The sequence below is a fragment of the Taudactylus pleione genome, unplaced genomic scaffold (genome assembly GCF_031769625.1).
Source record: "Taudactylus pleione unplaced genomic scaffold, aTauple2 ptg000026l, whole genome shotgun sequence".
NCBI lineage: Eukaryota > Metazoa > Chordata > Amphibia > Anura > Myobatrachidae > Taudactylus > Taudactylus pleione.
The window spans coordinates 7,018,269-7,041,358 of record NW_028284428.1 but is presented as its reverse complement, the minus strand read 5'-3'; the positions used below and the strand labels follow the sequence as shown (position 1 = coordinate 7,041,358).

The 23,090-nt window shown below is 42.3% G+C and overlaps 1 protein-coding gene across 1 annotated transcript in view; it reads left to right on the top strand.

Annotated features, from left to right (window-relative positions):
- Nucleotides 1–23,090, top strand: part of SMS (spermine synthase) — a 172,224-nt gene that overhangs the window by 138,616 nt on the left and 10,518 nt on the right. Inside the window, exon 10 of the mRNA XM_088451598.1 lies at nucleotides 16,593–16,708. Within this exon, the coding sequence (XP_088307724.1) occupies nucleotides 16,593–16,708 (116 nt within the window). The remainder of the gene's footprint in view (nucleotides 1–16,592; nucleotides 16,709–23,090) is intronic.

Genomic DNA, 23,090 nt, shown 5'->3' with positions numbered 1-23,090 from the left:
CTCCGAAATGCCAGAAAACAGATGAAAATGGTCGTAAGACAATTTTTGTTAAAAGTTTGATCTAAAGAATTTGTTCAAACTACAGTTATTGTCCATTTTCCGGTGTTTGGGAGCAAATTGCTGATTGTCATTTGCTTTCATACGTTACCAGATTTTCATTCCAACCAATCAACTAGTTGAATGGTTGGATTTAAGTTGGTCTAGTGTGTGGCCAGCTTTAGACATATTTTCGGCAAAAAAAGACACCCAATGTTAGCAGAGAAGCACGGGACCTGGTGGCTCACTCACGCCAGGCAAGTTGCACTGCGTGGCATATTGAGGCTAGATGCATGAGGGCACATCTGTAAACCTTGACCATAATTTGCATATTTAAATTAAGCCATAGTGGCCTAACTACTAAAATCTTGTTTTCTATGAGACATAACTGAGATCACTGCACTTAAAGCTGGCCACACATCTAAAGATTATCTGTCCAACCAGTCAACTAGTTGATTGGTTGGAATGAAAATCTGGTAACGTATGGGAGTAAATGATGATCAGCAATTTGCTCCTAAATGCCAGAAAACAGATGAAAATGGTCCTCAGACAAGTTTGTTAAATGCTTGATCTAAACAATTTCTTCAAACAACAGTTTTTGTCCATTTACCAGGTTTTCATTCCAACCAGCCAGATTGGACAGATATCTGACAGAAAATTGTATAGTGTATGCCCAGCATAAGGAACACAAGGACATGTACTGTATGAACTCAGATCTTGCTAAAATTCTTTAAAGTATGGACAAATGCCAAAGCTCTTAATTTGTTAAATACCTAGAAAATAATATAATGATTAAATGAATACAAATGAGCAATCACTGAAACAATACATATTGCATATATTTACATAGCAAAATCAAACAGGAAAATCTTAGTGAATTATTTTGCAAGCACGATTATGGCTCAGCTCCCTCTTAGAAGGAACTCATTTGGCTGTGAAAATGTAGACTGCTTAAATGACAAATCCATCATTATTTTCTGTTCTAGGAATCTGTGATTATATTGCAATGTGTGACAACGCCGGTCTGTCTCTACACAGAAGGCTGCATGTTAGTATAATCAATGCATTCACTCACTGATCAGCTGATGTTCAGTATTTTATACTTTTACGAATGAGCAGAACAAGCCTTACTTTTATCTCGTTTCAGGAAACATGCTTTGTACTCAGCAGGCGCTCAATATCTCTCTGCTTGTACTCGCATGCCAGCCACAGGAACTCGCTGCAAATCTATGGCCTTTTTCAATTATTCACTAAATGATTAATCAAGCTAAAAAAAATAATATGATAATATATAGAAGAGATGGAAATCCAACTTCTGCTTGTAAAGCAATAATACTGTATATATTCAATGGAATAGAATCAAAATCATAAACTTATTTCAGGTTCAGTAAGGAGGTATGTTTCTTACACAAGTAAGAATGTATGGGGAGTCAGTAATTCGCCTATACATCACTAGGGTGAGTGTCAGCACAATTCCTTGAGGTTGCATGAATATTGGTCGTTGCCTATGTTGTATATAGGCAAAGATTGCACCGTTTATTTATATGGCATACTCATACATTTAGAACACAGTTGCATGGGAGTTTTTCCTACAGCGCAAGTATCCTGAGCCCGTGCACACGGAAAGAAGATTTATCAGTCCTTGAAGAGAGATAAAGTACCAACTAATCAGCTTCTAACTGTCATTTTTCAAACACAGCCTGTAAAATAACAGTTATAAGGTGATTGGTTGGTACTTTATCTCTCTCCAAGGTTTAATACATCTCCCCCAGAATCACAGTTACAGTTGAAACGAACACTCTCAGAAATGTGTTGATAATGTATTGGGTTTTCCTGGGCAGTTCTGGGAGGTAGCTAAACGGATACACAAAGATGGCCGTCTTTTGTGCGAGGTCGCAGCCTGGGGTCACCATCGGCAAACAATCGCAACTATCGGTCACGATTATTATTCGGCATCTGTGTTTTCTTTTGGCCGCACGTGCCCAATATTGATTTCTTGTGCTGCATATTGGGCGTGATGCAGAGTTAAATGTGTTGTGTTTTTGCACTGTGCATGTGCTAATACTGAGCGTATGCAAGTAAGGGTGCTGCAGAGTCCTCCCAATCGCATCTACAGTAACAACTAAAGAGGCATAACTGGGTTTTAAAGAATTGTTCTCACATAGGTAGAGTTCACTGAGGGAATGTCAATGCGACTACGACCTATTCAGAACAAATAAGTGTGGCGCTTTTACACCTAGTATATAGTCGGTGCAAGTGTGCACTGAGTATGATGGTGAGTAGTAGCAAACTAAGCATACCCACAGGGGGCGGATGCACAGCAAAATGCATACAACTCTGCATAAGAGCGATGGTGCACATTTTTCCCCATGAATGGAGCTCATGTGCCAAATTTCTTTCCAGCACTGCACCAGCTGAGTACTGACAGTCTGATAGATAGGGGAGGAGACTCCATAATTGGGTCTGCTTTGCAGAATATACAGCTAGAAAATGCACGTGTGCGCACACACACACACACACACACATAGACACACACACACACTTTATTGGACATGTTTGTTATTGTACTCTGTATGCTTGGAATTGTAATACTGTACAGCCAGTTCTGCAAATTCTTAGACCATTTTGATGGTGTAACTCTACAAGGGCAGCGCCAAGGTCTTGGAGAGTGTGACATAAAATAGGGAACAATTTATTATCATTCTTCTAGTCATTGTTCATTCCTTTCATTTGCTTTCCACACTAACCATTTTTATTGGGGCAGACACTCCATAATTAAATGTGTATATCCTTTTACATGTACGCATTATCTGTGCATCACTACCCTTTGGTATACAATCAATAAAATCACTAGGAAGGTAAGCACACAATTTTGACTGGGGTAATTACAACTTTTCCTTATACCAAAATATTTACAGTATATGATGCTTGGACACACAGCCTCATCTTCTCCCAGTCAGTGCTGTACTGATTTAAGTAGGGATGGTAATTGAATGATGTTTCATCAGAACCATCAATGGATTGATTCCGATGGCTGACTTTGTGAAGGTGAGGATCCATTTGATTGGCTCCCGTATGTACAGGAAGTATTTGCATGTCCAGTTAAATCCCCCTGTATTTAAAACAGACAATTGTTAGCATACAATACACAACTTCTTAACTCACACTTAACTCATGAGCTATCTGCTCATGTATAGAAACCTTTGTAATTGTCACTATGGGCCTGATGCATAGTTGCACGTAAACACGATGGTTTGCGTACAACTATGATGGTGGGAAAACTGCGCATGCGCAGTACCTGTTTTACATATGTTCAGAACGGTCCTGCATCAGCGCAAAGTGTGCCCCCTAAGCCACGGCCTGATCGCGATGATCCGACTTTGGATCAGGACTCGGATCTGCGATACCAGCAGGGGGCATTGTTTTTCTTCAGACTCCTGCGACATTACCATATTTTCACATCACTGCTGTGTCCAATGATGCAGCAGCAATGCGATCAGCATACAACTCTGAATCACCTACCTATAAGAAGCTAGCTTAAATTGTTAGTTTAAACCATTACAGCTATGTAAACTATGTAGTGTGTGACTGCACAGTACATGGGATTCGGTAATAATTCTGACTGCTGGGATTCCGGCGTTCAGAATGCCGAAGCCTTTTCAGAATACCGGCGCCGGCATCCTGATCGCCGGTATCCCGAAGGTAATTACTGTGGTTAGGGGGAGGGTTAAGGTTAGGCACTAGGGGGGAGGGTTAGGTTTAGGCTGCGGAGAGGGAGGATTAGGTTTAGGCTGCGGAGAGGGAGGGTTTAGGGGTAAGATTAGGGGTTAGGTTTACTTATCTGGAGGCGTCGGAATTGTAAACTGGTCAGGATGCCGTCATAGTGCTTCTGACCGCCGGGATCCCGAGCGCCAGCATCCTGCACCCATCCCCACTACATAGATTTACTCTGTAAGGTGTAGTGAACTGTTTTTAAAAAAAAAAAAAAAAAATGTGCGTCTTATTTGCAGACGCTGCAAAATACCACTCAAAGAGATGCTGGGCTGCGCCTTTAACTGCACAGGAATTAGTTTCAAACACATATAAAGTCGCAGATGAACGGAACTTGGTATAAAAATAGCCGTGGCCGCTGCATTGTAGCACTTTGTATACAGATTCAAACTCATTCGCACACAGATGTACAAATGCCACGCATCAAATTGATCAGTGCAGTCTAGCAAAGTAGTTTTGTTGCTCCCAGTTTTATTTATGCAAATAAGACGTACATTTTGAGCAGGAAAGATGTTCGGTGAAACCGAGTCGCCAAGGAGAGGCTGTTTCCCACGACTGAAGCCTCAGTGTATGAGGACACATCTGTACTAGGCTTGCAACACAGGCGAAAATAGTGTCTAACTGCGGTACATGACATTGGGTGTTCATGTCCTCTGCATGCTGAGCATTGTGGGCCTGTTTAAGAGGTGTACATTATTGCAGCCGCACTGCATCTTTTGGCGCAGGTAAGCTATGTCTTTATGCTAATGTCACGGCCTATGGACTTCGTACAGAGACGCCCACCAGCTGCGGTGCTAATCTGTTGCTGTGCATATTACGATGGACCATCGGTCGCACCATTGGAGATTGCACCAGCTCTATGGAGGCGCAGAATCTCTGTCTGAACATGGCCGCCGGTGTCAGTACATTTGCGGAAAAAGAGGCAGTCGCTGACCACGACACACCAGAGTCTGGCTAACCACTTCCCTGTTACCACCCAGAAATGTCCATTGAAATTACCTCTCTCTGCGTCCAAATTCATTCTGCGTCTCCCAGAGGTAACCTTGCGATCACCATAGCGTGCACCTCTGAATCAGGCCATGTTTGCATTAAATAACAGGGGGGTTTAACAGAATAGCAAGGTTTTGTGTTCAAAATCCTTGCTTGGAGTGTTATTAAGTATCTAGTTTATTCAAATAGAAACATTGGTTAACATCAGAAACCATTGGTGCTCCCGAACCAGTGTTTAGGACTAAACAATTTTTTTTGATCAATGTTAAAAATATCAGTACTACTACTGATGTTTTCTTTCAATGTCCCATCCCTAGATTTAAGGATTGTTCCCTCCTGCTAGTGAAATAGTAACAGGTGGATATAGTTAGTCTTCTGGTTGAGGAAAGTTTGATAAATATTGAAGTGCTTACATGCAATACTTTGCTACTATGCTAAATTTAAAATATCTGTGAAACAGTACATGCCGTTCTTTATTTACAAGTTATAGCTCCATAAATCCTATTTTACAATGGCTTACATAGATATATGCATATACATTCCGTATGCTTTATAAAAAAACGCTTTAGTTATATTTGCAAAATATTTATATAAGTTGTGGGTAAATATTTATTCTTGTGAATATTATGGATTATTTTGATATATCCGTTTGGAAGCTCTAGTATAAACGTTAGAGACAAGACCCAGTAATTTATCAGTGTGTGTTTTATTAACAGGACCCCTTTCGATGGTTTGGCAACTATTATATATTGCCATGCTGTTTTTTTGTACCTAATGATAAATAAAAAAAATGTGCATTTTAAATCTATCCTCCCATTAGTTATTGCATTCAATATTTCTAGAACATTGTACTTTAATGCACATTAAGGGCCAAATGTAATAGGTAGTCTGTTTTGGTAAATTGCGAGTTTGGTGCTAAACTCGCAATTTTTCACAACTCTCCAATGAAATAGGGTGTCTGTTCACTAAAACTCGCATTTTTCAGAGTTACTAAAACTCTCCATTCTCAAACTCGCATCCAGATGTTTTCACATTGAAAACAATCAGCTCGCCCAATGTAATAGAGTGTCTGTTTCAGACTCGCAAAAAAAGATTACCAAAAGTCCCCAAATAATAGACCTGCTTCAGGCTAGCGAGTACATCCTGAGCAGGTCAGATTAATACTGAAACATGCACATATCCATGAGATATGTACATGTTTCTGTGTGTACTTAGGGTAAATGTTTTCAAATGAAAAAAAAAATGATGTGCACCCCCTCCCTAAAAGCATAACCAGCCCCGGGCTTTACAAAGCCTGTTCTGGTTCTAAAAATACAGGGGCCAAAATGCGTAGGGGGCCCCTGTATATTAAGAACCAGCACAGGGCTTTGTTGAGCTGGTCCTGGTTCTGGTAAATCAGGGGACAAAACAAGTAGGGGTCCCCAGAAAATTCCAGAACCAGCACCGAACTCTTTCTAGTGGGGGGATAATGCCACAGCCAGGGAAAACCTTTCACCGGTTTCCACGGCCAAAGCATTATCCCTGACCGCTAGTCAGTCCAGGCCGGGGATCCCTGGGGAGTTGGGTAACCCCCCAATAAAGGGGTACCCCTCTCCAGGGCACCCCAGGCCTAGACTGATAGCCCGGGGCTATCCCCGGCACCCTAGGGCGGTGGGTGCCGGGTTGAAAGTGTAAAAATAAAGTTTGCATATTGTCTTTAGTTGTAGAACCACAAGTACCAGCAAGCCTTCCCTGCATGCTGGTATTTGGAGAACCACAAATACCAGCATGCGGGGCATTACGGGCCCACTGGCACTTGTAGTTCCACAACTAAAGAAATACGTAAATAAACAAACATACACCGTGAATGTAAAATTTTATTAAAATATACATGCACACTCACACTCACACATACTCACCTAGTATCCAAAGTAATCCATAGGGGTGTACCTGAAAAAAAAATCCATACTCACCTCTCCTATGCGTAGATCACGTCCACTTGTCCAAGTAGGCAATCCAGGGGTTAAAATAAAAAAACGCAAAAAACCCGATCCATGCCAGACTGAGCAAAGGTATGTGTGTACACATACCTTTGCTCCGCGTAATTGACCGGGGCACACGTGTGCCCCGTCAGTGAAGGGGCCGCCAGCCAATCAGGGTGCATCTCCGTCGGAGCAGCTCCCTGATTAGCTGAATGCGGCCAGCCTGTGTGTCCCGTAGACTTGTATGGTGAGACAGTCAGATTGTGTGTATTCTACCTATGCACTACACATCTGGAAACGTATTGCACACCCCTCGTACAGTAGTCGTGCCCTAGTTCATTTTATGCCCCATTATAGTACCTAAGTTAATTTCATGTCCCATAGAGGTGCCCTAATTCACATTATACCACACAGTGCCACCAGTTTATAGTATGCCACATTGTATTCGTCCCAGTTCACAATATGTCATATTGTATTGCTGCCAGTACACATTGTGCCGCACAGTGCCTCCAGTTCTCAATACCCTCCACACAGAGGTCGGGAACCAGCCAGCTCCTACCTGAGGGGATACTTCCTAAAGCAGGACATTCCATTGTGGGTAGAGACGTTCTTAACTTGGGTACACTGTCCATTTCTAGGACAGTCCTAATCTCGGAGCTCAATTCCCGCCTCCTAGCTTCACAAGGAGAAGCCTACTCCAACATTGCTGGGCTTACTGATTAACTAGACTGTGAGTGTGAAGCAGGAGTGTGGGAGATGGATCATATCAGTGTGGAGCTTTACTAAGGGGGAGAGACAGAGATCGCCACTGACAAGTAACCCAGTTCAGGCCTGGGAAATGGGCCAGACTCAATTTCTTAGCAGGCAATTTTGGGAACTTGATAAACCACTATATGAGCTGGATCTGGGACCCCATAGAAATGGCACACCTTGCACCCACTACAGCTAAGCTCATGGTCCTTACTGAGTTGACATCATATACAGTAATGAGAGCTGGGATCTACACACTGTAGGAGGGTTTCCCTCAAACGTCTATGACCCAAGATGAGGATTTGATTTTGAATTATACAGTTACAATAAAAAATAATGCATATGTAAAAGCATAAGTTAAACAATATTAATTTTAAGATTATATTAATAAGGTCTGCCAAGTTGTATCTTTTTTTAGAGCTCCAATTGGGTGGACATTGGGAAGATGCTGGAACAGTGGGTTCAGAAGGAATACAGGCTTTTTAAATTGTAAACACTTGCCTGTAGCAGGTGGGGGCAGAGAGCTGCAGACACAGACTGTGACTACTCACATTGCTGCCTTCTACCTAAATTGTGCAGTATAATATGATGAACGAATGGAAGGAAGCCAGGGGAGGAGAAGCAGAGGTGGGCTCAGGCCACCCGTATAGAGTTTAGATGCTGCACTGCTTACCCAAAGTAAAACATAGCCTTGCATGGAAAAGCAGAAAATTTAGGTTGGACTTTTCCACAGCAGTGGCGTAACTTAGTCATTAGAGGGGCACCATGAGTCTCGCACTCACAAAGACTCACCAGCATTTGTACAGGTGAAGCAGAAATATCTGTTACACAGATGTTCTCAGCATGGCAGAGGTTCGATCTTTGCATCGTCTGTCAAGGCCTGACCTATTAAGCAAAGGTTATTTTCTTCATCTGATGTTACAGCAACTGGCTGTAATGATGTGGCTGTAATAACCATGATGATTAGGGCATTGTTGGAGAAAGTTTGTCAGCAAACCGGTTTTAGATAGAAATTATCATGCGTGTGGAATACATACATCTCTTGAGGCAGAGGCAGGGTCATACTTCATCCTACTATCAGTTGTCCAGATTGCTAATGTTTTGACAGATGGGGTATTCGTAGTTAGGTATGGGGATAGAGCCTACTAGTACCAATGTTCCCCATTACCCACTTCTGTTGCCCCTTTGGTCAGGAGCTCCTGAGGTTCTGTTTTTTGACAACTTCCTGCTTTGTTTAATCATCAAACACAGTCACATGTGATATGCGGCCCGACTTGCATTTTCTTAATCCCGGTGGGTAACTACACAAATGCAAACAAAATGATGATGAGTAAACAGTGATGAATAACAAAATAGGATTTTCATGTTTTACTGTGTCTTAGTAAATTATATGCTTCTTCCCCTTATGCTTTTTATAGAAAAATACCTGAATAAACATCTGTGTCTCATCCGGAACCGGTAGCATCCTACATAAAATGTTTTTTGCCCATTTTGATGCACGGAAGCTGCATAATAGGTCTACGTTTAACACACAATCTATATTAAGCTGTACAAGAAAAACAAACTGTCCAGAAATAAAATGCTATTGAAATAGTGCACATTACTGGCAGCTGAAAACATGCCAAGCTTGTGGTGTTCGTGTTTTGAGGTCTTCAGGAAAGCTGTACTGGAGCAGTTCCTTCGTACGGAGCAATAAAACTAGATTGTAGTTCATAGTAGAAAGATTTCATCTGTTGAGTCATGCAGTTCATGTATGCAGTAGCTTAAACCTATTTGCTTTGAAAGTAATGGAAATTGTTACATAAAATATCTACATCTCTTAATTTTCTGCTAGTTTCTATCAGGTTTACTATATTTATTTATATCGCACCTAGAATTTATACTGCAATACACAATACAAGGCATAAATACACAAGATCATCAATGATCCTATAATCAATGCAGAGAGCACCTATTAGCTTCAGATGTAAAATCGCAATCATCCAATTAGAATCAGTAAGCTTGTGCTGGCGAGTGCCATCATAAACCCTGGGTCACCTGCAATAGATACAGCTACTGGCAGACGTCAGAATTTGTGGGGCCCGGGACTAACAAAATCGGCAGGGCCCCACTTTCCCCCGCTACCTTATCCCTATAACAAAAACATTTGGCCAAAAAATATCAAGCCTGTCCTCTTATGTGCATCCAGTCAGGCCCCTTATGTGCTTCCAGCCAGGCCCCCCTTATGTGCTTCCAGCCAGGCCCACCCTTCTGTGCTTCCAGCCAGGTCCCCCCTTATGTGCTTCCAGCCAGGCCCCCCCTTTTGAGCAATCCACCAGCCCCCCTTATGTGCATCCAGCCAGGCCCTCCCCTTATGTGTGTCCAGCCAGGTTCTCCTGTAGGTGCGTCCAGCCAGGCCTCCCTCCCCTTATGTGTATCCAGCCAAGCCCCCCATAAGGTGCAATCAGCCAGGCCTCCCCCTGTTGTGCAATCAGCCAGTGAATGTGTCCAGCCGGATAAGGGCTGTTAGAGCCGCGACAGGTCCTAGTGCCCGCCTGCTCAATCTAATCTGACGGAGACAGCAGCTCCAGGTCTTTTAAAACTGCAGCTTCTCTGATCCGTATTTTAGATAGCAGGTGCCGTGGTGGAGTGAACCCCAAAACAGGGCAGGGACGGGTGTGCAGGTGTTATGTGGAGAAGGAGATATTCCGAGGCAGGTGTTTGAATGCCTCTCTCTCTTTACCTTCCTCCGTGGCAGACCAAGTCCCGCAGATGTATGGGTAAATGAAAACCCAATCGCTCCTGATTCCCAGAAGAAAAGTGCCAATGTCCTGCAGTGCCAATTGGCACTTTACTTCTGGGAATCAGGAGCAATTGTTTTTTTTTTTTACCCATACATTTGCGGGACTTGGTCTGTAATGGAGGAAGGTAAAGAGAGAGAGGCATTCATATGAAAATATATAAAGCTTAAGAAACACTTGCAGTTTGTTCCTGATTTAAAGCTATTGTTTTTGTTATCTGCCACGTTACGTGCTGAATGGCTCACTGCAGTGCCGTAAATACAGGAGGGTTGATGCTGAGTTGTACACACACACACAGTATAAGCTTTGCCATTTACATATTTTAAACACTTAGATGCTATGACGCGTCAGGGGTGGAAAGAACAAGTGAGTGCCATTTAGGTGAATAGACTGCTTTAAAGGCATCCAAACATCTGCAACTGATTGCCGTCATTCCCCGTTCTGCCGACGGCTGGCTCGTGGGATCTGAGAAATTCAACATGTTGGATTTCCTCGATTCGCTGATATTTTGGCCAAAAAATGGTCGGGATCGGTGAGTCGGGAGTTTTACCAATGCTGTATTTCCCCGATCCAATGACGGATCGCCAATCATCGATGGTCACCGATCGTCACTTTTGATATGCAGATCGGAATTGGGGAATCATGGCACTGATGTATGTCACTAGATGTAATGTAACTGCATCTATAGGGTACTGTTCCCTGTACCTGACCTCATGAGAACTAATTGGCTTCTTGCTACATTTCTAGCTCTTACATAATCAATGAGTATTTCTTGGGCTCTATTTACTACAATCCGCATTGGTAATGCAGATTGTAGTGTGATATTACCGAGTGAATTCGCATTGCGAATTCAGGCAATATCACAGGGATTTACTACAAATCCCTTGCAGGGACAGAACTTGCGATAAAGCACTGTCCCTGCTAATCCCCTTCGGAGCCTTATCACGGTATTTTCGCAAAAAATACCGTGATTAAGTGCCCGCGCATGCGCCGACCGGTCGCCGCTGCTACCCCCCCTCCGGCGCTAAGCCCTGCCCCGCGATCACGGAACCCCCCGCGACCCCCAACCCCTATGAGATTTTACAAACATTCTGGACACATTCAGAAAACAATCCAGCAATTTATACATTAGATGGAATTGCCACATAACATTATTTGGTTTTATTTATACTTAGATGCCACATCAGGCACTCGTAAACTATCTGTATTTTTCTTTTAAATTGATGAGCAATACCATTACATTTCCGCTTGGTCTACTATTTGTGTAAGAAAACTAATTCCTTTTATTTATAGCACTTACAGTCAGGTCCATAAATATTGGGACATTGACAGAATATTCATATTTTGTCCTCTATTCACCACCACAATGGCTTTGAAATGAAACAAACAAGATGTGATTTAACTGCAGACTTTCAGATTTAATTTGAGGGTAATTACATCCAAATCAGGTGAACGGTGTAGGAATTACAATGGTTTCTATATGTGCCCCCCACTTTTTAAGGGGCCAAAAGTAATGGGACAAACTAAACAATCCTAAATCTAACTTTCACTTTTTAATACTTTGTTGCAAATCCTTTGTAGGCAATTACAGCCGAAGTCTGGAACGCATAGACATCACCAGACGCTGGGTTTCATCCCTGGTGATGCTCTGCCAGGCGTCTACTGCGAAAGTCTTCTGTTCCTGCTTGTTCTTGGGGCATTTTCCCTTCAGTTTTGTCTTCATCAAGTGAAATGCATGCTCAATCGGATTCAGGCCAGGGGATTGACTTGGCCATTGCATATCATTCCACTTTTTAGCCTTAAAAAACTCTTTGGTTGCTTTTGAAGTATGCTTCGGGTCATTGTCCATCTGCACTGTGAAGCACTGTCCAATGAGTTCTGAAGCATTTGACTGAATATGAGCATATAATATTGCCCAAAACACTTCAGAATTAATTCTGCTGCTTTTGTCAGCAGTCACATCATCAATAAATACAAGGGAACCAGTTCCATTGGCAGCCATACATGCCCACGCCATGACACTACCACCACCATGCTTCACTGATGAGGTGGTATGTTTTGGATCATGAGCAGTTCCTTTCCTTCTCTTCTCTTCCCATCACTCTGGTACAAGTTGATCTTTGTCTCATCTGTCAATAGGATGTTGTTCCAGAGCTGTAATGGCTTTTTTAGATGTTGTTTGGCAAACTCTAATCTGGTCTTCCTGTTTTTGTGGCTCACCAATGGTTTACATCTTGTGGTGAACCCTCTATATTCACTCTTGTGAAGTCTTCTCTTGATTGTTGACTTTGACACATATACACCTACCTTCTGGAGAGTGTTCTTGATTTGGCCAACTGTTGTGAAGGGGTTTTTCTTCACCAGAGAAATAATTCTTTTGTCATCCACCACAGTTGTTTGTCGTGGTCTTCCGGGTCTTTTGGTGTTGCTGAGCTCTCCGATGCGTTCTTTCTTTTTAAGAATGTTCCAAACAGTTGATTTGGCCACACCTAATGTTTTTGCTATCTCTGATGGGTTTGTTTTGATTTTTCAGCCTAATGATGGCTTTCTTCACTGATAGTGACAGCTCTTTGGATCTCATATTGAGAGTCGACAGCAACTGATTCCAAATGCAAATGTCACACCTAGAATTAATTCCAGACCTTTTACCTGCTTAATTGATAATGAAATAATGAGGGAATAGCCCACACCTGTCCATGAAATAGCTTTTGAGTTGATAGTCCCATTACTTTTGGCCCCTTAAAAAGTGGGAGGCACATATTGAAACTGTTGTAATTCCTACACCGTTCACCCGATTTGGATGTAATTACCCTCAAATTAAATCTGAAAGTCTGCAGTTAAAGCACATCTTGTTTGCTTCATTTCAAAACCATTGTGGTGGTGAATAGAGGCCAAAATCTGAAAATTCTGTCAATGTCCCAATATTTATGGACCTGACTGTACATCCCAGTCAATGGGCTTGTTGTTCTTTTCATATTCAGTAAAGTGCTTTTAAACGCTTACTCAGAAATACCAACCTTGTACGTGATTGTATGGGAAATGCCTTCCATAGTTCAATGCTGTATTCTAAACATGTGATTATCCTAGGCCGAAACCAGTGCTACAATTAGAGGACTGGCTCTGATCATTTTTAATCCAGAGTAATGATGTGTATGCAACCTTGTGTTTGCAATAATAAATATTGTACTGGAACACCACTAAAAACATCGTCTTAATATTAGTGCCATGGAGTTGGAGTCCATTTGCACCACGTAAAAATGTGACCATTGTAAAAATTGTCAAATTCAACATAATAGTTGCGCCAAATGCACTTGGTGATGCAGGTCATATATATTCACGTCTTAGAGATGTGCCCGGTTTTAAGTTACACTGATGTAAATGATACACTTTGTTACATTACGCAATCCATAGGCCTGGTGTAACATTCAAACTTGATGATGATGACGATGTTGTCGGGTGCATGATTTTTCTGTTTCGCAGTAGATGTGTACACTAGATGTTTATTTTAAGATACCTGCAACTATTTGTCTCACTGTAATGTACTGTTTAGTGTACTGTACTGTTTTACTGTGTACTGTCTTATTGTATGAAAATCTTTGTATCCTCTCTGTACATCACTGTGGACCTCATGTGGTGTCCTATAAATAGTCTAATAATATATACGTATGTCCTAATGCGTACACATTGCACCATCCCACTTTTTCCTTACATAAGAGCAGCCCTCATTATTATCATCGCCACTTATACCTACCCCTTGCTAGGTGCAATAGTTACAACTGAAATAGGCATCCCCATGGCATACACATGACTCACAATATAGTGTTACTCTGGCTACACACCAACGATACTCCCACTAGATGGTTCTGTTCGCGTGTGCCCAGTTGACACCCAGAAACATCCATTTCATGCACTGGGTAAATGAGTGCGTTCGCTATGGTACATGCGCAGTTTGCTAAAACTCACTAGAAGCGGCTGCATTTGTATTTACATGCACTGAATATCAGGCCAGTAATCCTCTGAGCCTACAAAAGAAAGACAGAAAGTAGCAGCCAAGCTTTAAAAGAACTTGGATTCTTCAGCAATGAATAATTGAAGTCATCTGACCAAGATGCTTACTGTATGCATGTTTAACTCGTCCAGATGCGTATTAGCTAACTTCAGGGCTGGCCAATTTTCAAGCTTGTCATGAATGTCAATTATATAAAAAGTGTGATATGTAAATAGTTAAAGTAAAAAAGTGTTTACTCCAGTTACTGATATTACCGCCTGTTTTTTATAGAACGGTTATGGTACAGAAATTCATATATATAGATTATATAATAAGGGCACAGAAACAGACAGATCACAGGTGCACAACTCCAAAATACTGATTATACTGTATATAAATACATTATGCAATAACATTTTGCAATAAATAGAGGTTTTTAGCATAATCGTGGCCAAGGTTGGGTAGGTCCCTAACGTATTAGGGTTCAAATCCAGAGCGCAGGACAACCCAAAACCAGCTCAGCCAAGCCACCCCAGGGCATCGCTCTAATGAGAAAAGTGAAGTGTAAAGAAAGATAAGAGCAGTTGCTGCTGCATGTATAGGATAGAGAAGTGAAAATACAAATATAATAAAAACAACCAGTAAAAGTGTTTAAATGTGCAAAAAAGGAAAAGTGTTATAAAGCGATGCCCTGAAGCAGACCAACCAAGTGGGTCCCCTGGATTGCTTTGGTTGGTCTACTTCAGGGCATTGCTTTATAACACTTTTCCTTTTTGCACATTTTAAACACTTTTACTGTTTGTTTTTGTTATATTTGTATTTTCACTTCTCTATCCTATACATGCAGCAGCAACTGCTCTTACCTTTCTTACTTTACACTTCACTTTTCTCATTAGAGTGATGCCCTGGGGTGGCTAGGCTGAGCTGGTTTGGGGGTATCCTGCGCTCTGGATTTGAACCCTAGTATGTCAGGGACCTACCCTACAGAGGTTACCTGGATATGGTGGGTAGGTCCATAACCTTGGCCATGATTAAGCTAAAAACCTCTATTTATTGCAAGATTTTATTGCATAATCTATTTGTATATAATTAGTAATTTGGAGTTGTGCACCTGTGATCTGTCTGTTTCTGTGCCTGCAATAATAGTCTCAACAGGTAGCACCTCCCATTATATATATTCAGGGTGTGCAGTCCAGGACCCTTTCTTATACAGGTTATATAATAAATCTAGTGTTTATATTATAGCCCGGGTCATTTGGGTCCAAGGCTCATACAAAATATATATTTTTGAATAGTGGACTTGTCAGATCCTGACTGCATTATGTTTATTACCAAACAGAAACTGGCTAAACACACAGCGCACATGACAAAGAAATGCAACTGATGGTATTATTTACTGTATTTTTGTTTTTCCTTTAGTGCATCAGAGAAACTTTTTTGAACTGTAAAATAATACCATTGGTTAGCAAATCATCAACCAATTGTATCAGGCTTGCCTACCCTCCCGATTTGGCCGGGAGCCTCCCGAATATCAGGTGCCGCTCCCGGGCCCCCGGAAAGGCAGGCAAGCCTCCCGACATTCCCTAGCCCTCCCGACCTCCCCCCAGAATACACTAGAAATCCCCACAGCGGGGTGGGGGAGGTGAAGCGATTTGCGCTGAATCGCGTCACCGTGGCCCCGCCCCCTGCTTCACAGTGCCAAAAATAACGGCATTGTGAAGAGGGGGCGGGGCCATGATGACGCAATCGCGCGGCTCCACCCCCAATGTGTCACAGCTGTCCGGACACGGCCCCCGCTGTTAGCCGACAATCAGCTCCCTCCCGGAAGGAGGGAGCTGATTGTCGGCAAGTATGAATTATATAATCAATAAATGGGTCAAGATCTTTTATGGGAGATATGACACTGAGGACGTGTGTGGCACAGAGTTTGTCATCTGTATGCAGGGAAACTATTTAAGAAGCTAAGGAAATATTAAAGAAAGGGTTTTAGACCGATTAATGGCATAGAGTCATAGACAAACAAATAATTAGGGTAGGTAAGGTGATAAGTTGCACTGAGTGTCCAAGATAGGAGAATATTTCTGTGTCTGTCACCGTCATGCAGCATGGGTTAACTGAGCTTACTGTCTGGTCTTACAGTAATAATATTGCCATTGGAGCAATATATTTATTACTTAGCCTAGACTTCCAGACAGCTCCTGTGATAAATGGCAAGCTTCTGTTTTGCTTTAGAAGCCTTCACAAGACAATTATTTATAATACCTGTCAATAAGCTTCTAATTCACCTTTACTTCTCTCTTCTGCTTCCTCCCACAGGGAAACTGTGTAAACCTGACTGAGACACTGACACTCTATGAAGAACAGCTGAACATGCTTTATTGCCCTGTGGAATTCTCAAAAGAGATAGTGTGCGTTCCCTCCTACATGGAGCTGTATCCTTTGTAAACTCAGCTTTTTAAATACTCCACACAGACATGTTGCTTTGAAAATACTTCTGAAAATGCTTATTAAGGCTCATATACACTAGACCACAGGTTCTCAAACTCGGGCCTCAGGACCCCAAAAAGTGCATGTTTTCCAGGTCTCCTCACAAAATCACAAGTGAGTTAATTAGCTCCACCTGTGGAGTTTTAAAATGTGTGGTTAAGTAATGAGTACACCTGTGCACCTGCTGGGTGACCTGGAAAATATGACCTGTGTGGGGTCCTGAGGACCGAGTTTGAGAACCTCTGCACTAGACGATGTGCTGTATGAACGATATTGGTGAAACATTTCCCTTGAACTCTATGTAGTGCAGGACAAACGATATTGGGTGTACACACTGAAAGATATCTTTAAAGTGAAGTCATCATGCCACATCTTTGAACAGGCTATTCTTGATGATATCGTCAGATTGACCTGCATGTACAAATGACAAAAGACATTGTTAACGGCCCGCGAGAGCGTGCATCGTTGGTCGTTCATTGCATACACACCGAACGATATATTGTTGAACGATATCGTTATCGTCCATATCATTCATAGAGATCGTCTAGTGTGTAAGCGGCTTAAGATAAATAAAAAAAAAAATAGTTGCAGTTCTGCTATTTCATTGCATTATTTTTATTTTATTTTCGGTATTGCTTTTATGGTTAAAACACGAGTAGTATTACAAGTATTGTCTATTCTAAGAGAGTCAGTCCAGAAATGCACAACATTAAAAATTTAGCTTTTCCATGTAAAATGTGCGTTTAAAGTACAACTTCAGTTATTTGCATTTGTTGATCAACTCCTCGTGGCCTAACAATAGAGATCCCATATTTAGGACCCTCACAGTTATAACTTCTGCTGGCAAAAGTACTGTAGCAGTATTGGTGATGGTCAAGACCATCGCGACCATCGGGGCTTGCGACGAGACCCTAAGGTTGGGTCTCGGCAAGCGCAAGCCCTAGGGAGCTTCCTGCTCTGATCGAGTACGAAGCTCCCCACTGACATCATTGCTGATGTCAGTGGGGCCGCCCCCAAACGCCAAGCGTTCCGTTTGTGTAGCCACCGCCCCACCTACAAAATGGGGCGAGCTGTCAATCACCATCGACAGCTTGTCCTCTTTGGTGCGAGATCCGTAGCGACGGAGCGCCCGTTGCTAGCCGGGTCTCATGCATGCGCATGTTGGAGCCGGCTCTGACGTGTGCATGCCTAGTGGACAAACATTGACCCGGTTACGAGCGCTCAGCGCTTGCGACCGGGTCTGAATAAGGCCCTCAGAGCCTTTACTTCTCATGTTCTGCTCTTGTTCAACATAATCCAAATATTGAACAAACAATCAAATACAAATAAAATAACAGTCCTTGCTCCCAATTCTCCTTCACATTGCGCCATCCAGCTTTTAATTACAGTACGGGGGAGGTGTTTTTAGACTTTCCTTTGTTTGGTTTGCAGAACAATTTTGTTTCTAACCATTTATTATATTGGAACCAATCACTTACATACATTTTCAACTGCTGATGAAAACATGACCAGGAAATGTGTTTTTTTCTTTCTGTTTTTTATTTTTTACATTTTTTAAAGGGGTCTCATGCTAGAGAAATTAGATTTTCTTATCTCTGTTTGTCCATTTTACTTTTTTTAATAATTGGGGAATCTATCACTTGGTATAACAGGCTAATAAATTGGATCTTATATAAAGAACAGGAAGTACTTTACTGCGCTCACCCTTGGTGAATGGTGTACATCTAGTGTATAAATTCCATTCCCTATGTACAACAAACACTGTCTAGGTATACACCAAGAGAAGCATAATTATGTTCAATCTTTTACTATGTCATCATAAATAAAATGTATATTACCCAAATACAAAATTAATATTCCTTAAATCAAAAAACAATGCCAATAAGAGCATGAAAAGAATGATCAGTAAATCTGTAGATATATAATATCCAAATAAAGAAGGGGGGGGGGCAGTAGCTGATTAAAATGAATGGTTGTGCATCGGTATCTAAAGTGAGTCGCCACTTGCCCTTGCTTAGTCCTCGGATGGTTGGACTAATTGTAGTCAGGTTATGAAGTGTCCAAATGTCCTTGGAATAATCTGTTAGGGTAGATGTAGATCCAGGAAAAAAATCTAATTTAATGGTTGCAGCGTCGTCCCGCTGATATTGATAGGTGATGGGTTTGATGGATGATCAGTGTGGTGCAGGAGCGAACTTGCACAGGGTTGAGTCGGGGGTCTCCGGACTGTGTTGCCTTACCTGACTACCAGGTGCTCAAGTCCATCTTTCGGAGAGACGTGCTCGGGGCCCGACGGTCACGGAGGTGCTACTGTCTGGGGAGGAGAAACCTGTCACCAGGTGCCCCTGTCACTCGGAGACTTACCTGATAATCCCTGCGCTGTCTGTCTCTCCGTACCAGGGTCCTGTCACACTGCTGGCCGCCGCGTCTCTTTCCTCCGTCTGCTTCCTAGTTGTACCAGTCACGTGACTCCTGTGAAGCTGGCCCTCATCTCTTCCTTGGTCTCTCTTGTTGATCGGGTAAATGGGGTAATAATGGTGTGTCCCAACGCGTTTCAGCTGTTAAGCCTTCCCCAGAGGGAGCAGAGGGAGGAAAGAGACGCCGCGGTCAGCAGTGTGACAGGACCCTGGTACAGAGAGACAGACAGCGCAGGGGTTATCTGGTAAGTCTCCGAGTGGCAGGGACACCTGGTGACAGGTTTCTCTAAACCCGAACCAGTGACCTCCCCTCCCCAGACAGTAGCACCTCCGTGACCGCCGGGCCCCGAGCACATCTTTCCGAAAGACGGACTCGAGCACCTGGCAGTCAGGTAAAGCAACACAATCCAGAAACCCCCGACTGAACCCTGTGCAAGTTCACCTCATCACCACACTGATCGTCCATCAAACCCATCACCTATCAATATCAGCGGGACGCCGCTGCAACCATTAAATTAGACTTTTTTTCCTGGATCTACATCTACCCTAACAGATTATTCCAAGGACATTTGGACACTTCATAACCTGACTACAATTAGTCCAACCATCCGAGGACTAAGCAAGGGCAAGTGGCGACTCACTTTAGATACCGATGCACAACTATTCATTTTAATCAGCTACTGCCCCCCCCCTATTTTCCCTATTTATTTGGATATTATATATCTACAGATTTACTGATCGTTCTTTTCATGGTCTTATTGACATTGTTTTTTGATTTAAGGAATATTCATTTTGTATTTGTGTAATATACATTTTATTTATGATGACATAGTAAAAGATTGAACATAATTATGCTTCTCTTGGTGTATACCTAGACAGTGTTTGTTGTACATAGGGAATGGAATTTATACACTAGACGTACACCATTCACCAAGGGTGAGCGCGGTAAAGTACTTCCTGTTCTTTATATAATTACGAGAGGAAAGCCAAACTCTCTTTCTTTACCAGCAGCACTCCCAAACAACTAGAGTTTTACGATAGAAGTCCAGTGCGCAGGTATCCAATATATTACTATCTAAACTGGATCTTAACCTTCCGTGAACCAGGTGGAAAAAATCAACATGGCGAACCATGTGTGGTATATCAAACCTCATGCTATACTTTATCATAAGTATACCAATTTAGTACGACAGTAATTCCGACTGTCATAACCTTGATTCTTAAAAATAAATAATAAAAATGACATAAACTCTTTCATCTTTTTAAACAAGAAAATAAAAATAAAACTATATTTTACATACTAAACTTATAATTCTTCTAGTAACAACTTTTTTGAAAAAGTTCTTTGGAACTCATTTAAATCACAATCGTTAGTAAAAATGAAAGTTATGAACAATTAGAAATAATTTAAATAAACTTAGTCTTAATAAGATCACTCTTGACTGACATGAAGACAGGTGCCGAACCAGATGGGGTATGAGATGCCCACGCACACTATACACACGTGTTTACTCGCTGCGCGAGTGCTCCCGCACTAAATCGCCATTGCACAAATTGGCAACGTCACAACTCTAGCTACACGAAACAGCATTGTTTAAAAAGTTATAGGAGTTTAAATCTTGCCGGTGTATGTCACACCCCACCTAGTTCACTGAAGATTCTTTTCATAATGTATATAGTATTTGTCCCTATTACAGAGGCAAGACCGAAGAGCATTATAGACAACAACATACACATTTTCATGAGGAAATGCCAGATACATCCTGCATTAATAAAGGGAAGACCTGAATTAATGTTTTCAGGTCCTATTAATACTTATTATAACTAAATTTATAGTGGTATACAATCAGGACTGTCATATCCCGGCGAGGGATGAAATGCCGAGCGTCTAGATGTAGACGCCTGACATTTCCCCGACACCGGGAGACCGGCGCCCGGCATCCCGATCGAAGGGATGCCGGGCGATGCGAGCAGACAGCCGGGGGGGGAGAGTTAGGTTTAGGGAACCCGGGGGGGACTTAGGGTTAGGCACACCCCCAGGAGGGTTAGGGTTAGGCTAGGGGGAGGAAGGGTTAGGGTTAGGCACCCCCGGGGGGGACTTAGGCTTAGGCACTCCCCCGGGGGACTTAGGTTTAGGAAGCGGGGAAGGGGGAGTTAGGGTTAGGCACTTGGGGGGGAGGTTAGGGTTAGGCACCCCTAAGGAGGGTTAGGTTAGTTAGTACTTATCCACGATCGGGATTCCGCTGCCGGGATCTCTGCATTTGTCGGGCTGTCACTGCCGGGAATCGAACCGCCGACCATGGGGTCGGCGGTATTTCATACCGATTCCTTTATAGTTTACCACATCTCATATAAATCTGTAATACAATGCATTAATAAAGCTATTAGCATTTTAAACCAGCAGTGCCAAGGGTTTATAAGTAACATTACAAGATGTGTAATCTTATTGCTGTATAAATATAGGATATTAGTCATTGATATTTCTTAGATTAATTTGTATGTATCAAATTAGATTTAACAGTGTGAACTGGATTTACACAAAAATGACCAGCTCATCGGAACATCGGCGCTGGCATCCCAACTGCCAGGATCCCGAAGGTAAGTACCGGGGTTAGGGGGGGTTACGGTAGGCACTAGGGGGAGGGTTTGGCACTAAGGAAAAGGTTACATTTAGAAACTAAGGGGGAGGTTAGGTTTAGTCACCGGGTAGGGAAGGGTAGGGTTAGGGGTTAGGTTAGTATACTTACCTTACTGCTGTCAGGATGGTAACCTGGTCGGGATGCCACCATTAGGGTTTTCTGACCGCCGGGATCCCGAGTACTGGCATCCTGTACCCAACCCCTACAAGAGTATAGTACAGGCACAAATAGTAAGCAAGGTACCCTTGTTGAAAACTGTAACAGGCAAACATTCTACCACACAGAGTAAATGCACAGTTGTAAATATTAGAGAGAGGGGAAAATCATCTTCTGCATGTGGTTATACAGTCAGGTGCATAAATATTGGGACATTGACAGAATTTTCATATTTTGTCCTCTATTCACCACCACAATGGCTTTGAAATGAAACAAACAAGATGTGCTTTAACTGCAGACTTTCAGATTTAATTTGAGGGTAATTACATCCAAATCAGGTGAACAGTGTAGGAATTACAACAGTTTCTATATGTGCCTCCCACTTTTTAAGGGGCCAAAAGTAATGGGACAAACTAAACAATCCTAAATCTAACTTTCACTTTTTAATACTTTGTTGCAACTCCTTTGCAGGCAATTACAGCCTGAAGTCTGGAACGCATAGACATCACCAGACGCTGGGTTTCATCCCTGGTGATGCTCTGCCAGGCCTCTACTGCAAATGTCTTCAGTTCCTGCTTGTTCTTGGGGCATTTTCCCTTCAGTTTTGTCTTCATCAAGTGAAATACATGCTCAATCGGATTCAGGTCAGGGAATTGACTTGGCCATTGCATAACATTCCACTTTTTAGCCTTAAAAAACTCTTTGGTTGCTTTTGCAGTATGCTTCGGATCATTGTCCATCTGCACTGTGAAGCGCTGTCCAATGAGTTCTGAAGGATTTGACTGAATATGAGCATATAATATTGCCCGAAACACTTCAGAATTAATTCTGCTGCTTTTGTCAGCAGACACATCATCAATAAATACAAGGGAACCAGTTCCATTGGCAGCCATACATGCCCACCCCATGACACTACCACCACCATGCTTCACTGATGAGGTGGTATGTTTTGGATCATGAGCAGTTCCTTTCCTTCTCCATACTCTTCTCTTCCCATCACTCTGGTACAAGTTGATCTTTGTCTCATCTGTCCATAGGATGTTGTTCCAGAACTGTAATGGCTTTTTTAGATGTTGTTTGGCAAACTCTAATCTGGTCTTCCTGTTTTTGTGGCT